The sequence below is a fragment of the Salvia miltiorrhiza genome, chromosome 3 (assembly GCF_028751815.1).
Source record: "Salvia miltiorrhiza cultivar Shanhuang (shh) chromosome 3, IMPLAD_Smil_shh, whole genome shotgun sequence".
Lineage (NCBI taxonomy): Eukaryota > Viridiplantae > Streptophyta > Magnoliopsida > Lamiales > Lamiaceae > Salvia > Salvia miltiorrhiza.
In genome coordinates this window covers 36,643,604-36,649,876 of record NC_080389.1, presented here as the reverse complement: position 1 = coordinate 36,649,876, position 6,273 = coordinate 36,643,604, and the positions used below count along the sequence as shown (strand labels likewise).

The 6,273-nt window shown below is 40.3% G+C and overlaps 1 protein-coding gene across 1 annotated transcript; it reads left to right on the top strand.

Moving 5' to 3' along the window:
* The first annotated feature begins 993 nt into the window (after positions 1-993).
* LOC131016537 (wall-associated receptor kinase 5-like) lies at positions 994-3,791 on the top strand. The gene is made up of 3 exons (XM_057945249.1): positions 994-1,897; positions 1,990-2,157; positions 2,430-3,791. The coding sequence occupies exons 1-3, from the start codon at positions 1,012-1,014 to the stop codon at positions 3,635-3,637; spliced, it is 2,262 nt and encodes a 753-aa protein (XP_057801232.1). The 5' UTR covers positions 994-1,011; the 3' UTR covers positions 3,638-3,791.
* The last annotated feature ends 2,482 nt before the right edge of the window (positions 3,792-6,273 follow it).

The window sequence follows — 6,273 nt, the reverse complement described above, 5'->3', positions numbered from 1 at the left end:
TTTCTCTGTCATGAAGATTGTCAAAAGTCAGCTTCGAAATCGAATGGGTGATCGTTTGATGAATGATTGTTTAGTTACTTATATTGAGAAAAAAAAATTGAAACAGTTGATATTACGTCGCTTTCAGAATATGAGTGATCGTAGGGAATTATTGTAAAAATATTTTATTATATAATTTTTATAGAAATTATTTTAAATTTTCTTTATCATATTTTGCCCCTTGTCTTTAGGGGCTTGGCTCCGCCCCTGTTTTGAATAATGTAATGTAACTAGTTAATATATTTTTATAGTAGTTTAATTTAATATCTAATGAATTAATACATTCTTTCAAATATATATATAATTTACACAATCACCTTTAAAATTAAATATATAATAGGGATATAATAGACAATTTATATTTTGTGCCCAAGATACTAATTTTTATATAATAGAAAATTAAATAATTTGTGAGATGAATATTTTGTAAATATGGTTGTCAATGAAATAAAATATAAGAGTGTTTATCCTAAAATAGAAAGAGACGGGGCAAATGACAAAAAAAAATGACACTTACGACGAAGGGGGGCAGTATTTACTTCTATATAGGTTCTCTGCTATGCATAAGTTTTTCATGCTTAATTACAACGAACATGCTAGATTTAATTCATTTAATATTCAGTCACTAGATAATTGAATGTGAATCTTCACATGAGGATTTTCGTTTTTGTCAAGCAACTATATTCGACAATTGGCCACTTACTTTCCTACCAACGACGAGAGAGAGACGGCAGACAGAGAGAAAGAGAGGCGCTGACTTTGAAACAAGCTCAATCAGTCAACAATGTACGTACACGATAACGCCTTCGCCACCTAATTTTGTCAAAAACGAACAAAATCGCCATGTCCATACATGCAAAAAGCTAAGATCGACTGAGATATTATCGCTGCAAGCAGCACTACATAGTTGTACGTAAATTAAACTTTCACTACATATAGTAGTCAGACGTTTCTTCATCGCATGAATTAAAAATGTCCCTACACACTAATACAGCCTTCCTGCATCTCGTAATCCTATGTTTCCCACTCGCTCTAACCCTAACCATCGCCAACACCAAACCCAACTGCCAAAGCAAGTGCGGGAACCTAACCGTCCCGTACCCCTTCGGCATCGGAGTCGGATCGGGCTGCTCGATGAGCCCGTGGTACGACGTCAACTGCGACGCCTCCTTCGCGCCGCCGCGCCCCTTCATCGCCTCGGGCAACCTCGAGATCGTCTCCATCACAGGCGACGCGCTCCGCATCAAGAGCTGGGTGGCCGCGCGCTGCTACGACGCATCCGGGAACATCACGCGCCAGAACAGGGTGCTCATCAACATCACGGGCTCCCCTTTCGCCTTCTCTCAACGCAACAGCTTCACCGTCATCGGCTGCGACGAGCAAGCGCTGCTCAACTTCAACGGGTTCGGCGCCCTCGGTTTTACCAGCGGATGCATCTCCATTTGCTCCGATAGGGCTGACTTGGGCGCGGGAGATTGCTCCGGCGTCGGGTGCTGCCAGACTGCGATCCCCAAGGGCATGCAGCTGATGAACTCGTTTCTCGGCACGACCACGGGCCACGTGAGCGTGTGGTCGTTTAATCCGTGTGGCTACGCGTTTCTTGGTGACCCCACCAGCTACAGTTTCGCGCCGTCTGATTTGGCTGACCCGGGTTTTCAGAACAGGACTGTGGATAATGTGGGATTGGTGCTGGACTGGGCTGTTGGGAACCAGAGCTGCAGTGAGGCTCGGAAATCCGAGGATTTCGCCTGTTTGGACAATAGCGATTGTGTTGATTCTGATATGGGGGCTGCTGGATATAGGTGTAGGTGTTCGCAGGGATTTCAAGGGAATCCATATCTAAGTCCAGGATGCACAGGTATATATATACTCAAATTTTTGGTTTTTGATTAATTTGAATATTCATGTGTTATGTTTGTGTATATAAAATATATGACTTTTAATTTGCAGATGTTAATGAATGTGAAACTAATCCATGTGATGAAAATGGGATTTGCACTAATGTTGAGGGTAGTTATGCTTGTTCTTGCAAGAAAGGGTACTTGGGAGATGGCACAAGAGATGGCCATGGCTGCATTGCTAAGAGCTCTGAGTTTCCAGTCATCAAATTTTCATTAGGTATTATTCCTATTCTTATATATCCTAAAACATGGGAAAAAGGGGGTTAATTGGCTATCTCTAAAACCATGAACTATTACGAATTTTGATTTTTCCCCAAATCTTTAATACTAGTGTGCAATCATATATAAACTTTAGTGTTTCCGAAAATTTACTCGAATTTAGATTCTGTGTATTTGTTAATAATTTGTGGATTTACAACCAATTAACCAAAAAAAATATATATATACAGTTTTGTTGAGTGAATTTTGATCTTTGTTCATTATTTGTAGGCTTGAGTTTTGGGTTATTGGCCATAGTAATTGCAATGACATGGCTATTCGTGAGTGTTAGAAGAAGGGCGCTCATAAATCTAAGGCAGAAATTCTTCAAGCAAAACGGTGGGCTGCTGCTCCAGCAGCAGCTCTCTTCAAATGAGAAAACTATGAAATCTATGAGAATATTCAGCGCAGAGGAGCTCGAAAACGCCACCAACAACTACGCAGAAGATCGAATCCTAGGCAAAGGAGGTTTCGGGATAGTTTACAAAGGCCTATTGCATGACCCACAGCAAGTAGTTGCAATCAAGAAATCAAGAGTGATGGATGAGAGCCAGATGGAGCAGTTCATAAACGAGGTCATCATTCTAACACAAGTCCATCATCGCAACGTTGTGAAGCTCCTAGGATGTTGTCTGGAGACGGAGGTTCCTCTGCTCGTGTACGAGTACGTGAAAAACGACACACTCTTCCACCACATCCATAACAGCGGAGGAATGCCTTGGTTTTCATGGGGGAATCGTCTGAGAATCGCGGTGGAGGCTGCCGGTGCACTAGCCTATCTTCACTCCGCAGCAGCCAAGCCTATTATCCACAGAGATGTGAAATCTCCCAACATTTTATTGGATGAATATTACAATGCTAAGATTGCAGATTTCGGGGCATCAAGATTGGTTCCCATTGATCAAACAATGGCCACCACTCTAGTCCAAGGAACCTTAGGTTACTTGGACCCGGAGTCCTTCCGCACGTGCCAGTTGACAGAGAAGAGCGACGTGTACAGCTTCGGGGTTGTCCTGGCCGAGCTCATGACGGCCAGGAAACCTCTCTCCAACACCAACAACGACCGAGAAAAGAGCCTCTCGACTTTCTTTGTGACGGCGATGAAAGAGAACCGGCTCTTCCAGATTCTTGATCCCCGCGTGCTGAGAGAAGGGAGCTTGGAACAGCTTCAGGCGATTGCTGAGATCGTGAAGAGATGTCTGAAGCTGCACGGCGAGGAGAGGCCCACCATGAAGGAAGTTGCGATGGAACTGGAGAGCTTGAGGAAGTTCAGTAGGCATCCTTGGATTCAGCAACAGGTTGAAGAGGAATCTGTGGGATTGATGAATGGGGAATTATCTGATTTGTACACTATCTCTATGAATAGTGAGATTAGTATGGGACCGCATAATTCTGGGACTACACCTTTGATGTACCCACGGGAACACACAGAAAATTAATTTGAGAAAAAACAAAAAAACAAAAATAAATTGGAGGTGCGCTTCCCCCAAGATTCGCCAATGGATGCACTCTGTTTTGGGGCCGGCCCTGTAATAAAGTCTAGCGGGGGCTCCAATTATTTTTTAAAGTATTAAATTAGTTTTAAACTCAACAAAATATCATTCCCTTTCATCTAGATTCTAACTCATTGTTTGGCAACATAGATACATAAGAGGACAAGCCCGTTAAATACAAAGGTTCGACTTAAGTTTATTGTTCCTCTTCATAATACAAATCTCACCCTCCACCCTAGGGTAGCATAACAAGTTCAACAGTGAGCCAAATAGGTGAGTGATATGACTATATTAGCACTGTAGTTGATTCCCGTCTCGTTTCAGTTCTGCTGCCCGACCTGAGCCGTTCTCACCTTGCTTTTCCAGCCCTGACCTTCTCCATAGTAAAACTCCTCCCTTAATGGTTATGAGCCTCCCGTCCCGTGAGCTCTTCGTGGGGCCTTTGTTTGGGGTTCTTTCCTGCTCTTCGGGTTCCAGGGCTAGAGAATACTCTGTCATTCCAGGCCTGGATCCGTATATTTTTACTCCTCATCATAGACTCGACCTATACTTAAAACAGGCTCAAAAAGAGCATGAAAAAACTGGCTCGTCGGACTCGAAACCCAAGGCCTGTGGCCTTGGGCATTAATCCCTTACCGTTTGGCCAACCACAAACACTTGTATATTTTATTCATTAATTAAAGTACGTAATTTTTTAATCTTCAAAATTACTAGTAAACTAGCATTTGCACCATCTCCAATATATGAGAGAATATTTTTATATTTCTATAAAGCTGACACCAACTTAAGTATCATGTTGTAAATAAAATAAAAAAATTATTAAACTAAATATATTTGAGTTGAATATTGAAAATAAAAAAGGAATTCACAATAATAAAATTGATATTATGAAAGGCAAAAAAAACTAAGTTAAAAGATAAAAAATAAGAATAAAAAAAATAAAAATAAATAAAATAAATTTATTCAATAAATGATTTACATGCATTTTTCACTCCTTTATCGCGTTATTCTTTAGTATTTTGGGCGTTTCTTATTCAGTTGTTGAGTTGTCTATGGTTTAAATTGCATATTTTTGTGGAATAGACTACTCCTCCGTGCTTGTGTTGTTTTTACAGGTTTTGGACTTGAATTGAGATGATTTTAATGATAGTACAGAGAAGTACTTGAACAGACGAGTCCGTAGGCGCAAACGGAGGTCAAATCGGACACTGGACAAGGAAAAACGAGCATCGGGAAGTTCGCGGGTCGAAGCTCACGCGGTCCAGGCATGCCGCATGCCACGGCCGCGCGAGTAAACCGCACGACGTCATGCGGCCGCACGCGTGTCGCCGAGTTTTCGCCTAAATTTTGGATTTTACTGTATTTCGCGATTTTGGGGTATTTTGAGTCTACTTGACCTAGGGCATATAAATACTCCCCTAGAACTTATTCTCTGGGACCTTTTATCACTTTTTATCATATTTTTACTTTTCTGTGAGTTGAGAGAGACAGAGAACGGAGCCGAAGCAAGACTGAAGATTCTCGATCTTACTATTTTTCTTGTTGAATGTTTATTTGTTTTATTGAGACTTTGATTCTAGTTCATATGTCTATGTGTGTCTAGAATCCCTTTTTCCCAGGGTTTAGGGAGTAGACATGATTTGATTTCCTAACTGTTTGATTCAATTAATTGAGATTTCTATTCCTTTCTATGTTTTTGTTTATCTTGTTTGCGTTATTGCTTGATCACCAATTTAGCATAATCATAGATTTTAATTTGATATCGAGAAATGATAATTACTACCTGAACTAAGAACATAGAACACGTTTATTTTAATTCTAAAGGGAATTAATATTTGTGAGGGCGTTAATCCTAGGAGCTTTTAGGAGTTGCATGTTAGAAGTGTGATCCGGAAACGGTAGCCTTACATGTAATCAACGGTTTGTATGCCATAAGAGTGGGTATAGACTAGTTTTGAGATTGCCTTAGGAATTATCTTGATGATTGAATTGAACTTGTTAGTTATGAGAATCTGTTGAAACCTTTAACTTGGGAAATTCTGCTCATATTTGTTTCTCTATTTGTCTCAGCTTAGTTTATTTTCTTTCCTGCTTTTATTTATTTAGTTTTAAAAACAAAACTCTTAATTTCGGTTTTCCAGATAGGGGAATAATAATCTAGGATATGCATTGATAATAATTAGTCTCTGTAGAATACGACCTTGCTTACTACTGTACACAATTGCACCCGTGCACTTGCGGCGTGTAAAGAAATTAGTGCAAAAGTTTTTGGCGTCGTTGTCGGGGACTGATTATTTATTGATACTATCTAAAGATTGTTTGATACTAATCTAGATTTTTATTTCTGTTTATTTAAATTATGTTCTTTGTTTTCCTGTGGTTCTAATTTTTGTGTTTGGAGCTTTCTAGGTTGTGCATGAACACACGATCTCAGAATCTTCCTCTTGAAGATTTTGATCCCGAGATTGAAGCTACGCTTCGCCTTAACAACAGCAAGAAAACTAAAGCCACACTGAACACGATGGCTACTACAGAAGAAGTTGTGCATTGAGAGAACAGCTGCAGGCGCTGTTGGATGTTCA

Coding starts and splice junctions, on each gene's coding strand:
- LOC131016537 (XM_057945249.1), top strand. CDS start 1,012: ATGTCCCTACACACTAATACAGCCTTCCTGCATCTCGTAATCCTATGT. Junction 1,898..1,989: donor TCTAAGTCCAGGATGCACAG/GTATATATATAC, acceptor TTTAATTTGCAG/ATGTTAATGAATGTGAAACT. Junction 2,158..2,429: donor AGTCATCAAATTTTCATTAG/GTATTATTCCTA, acceptor CATTATTTGTAG/GCTTGAGTTTTGGGTTATTG.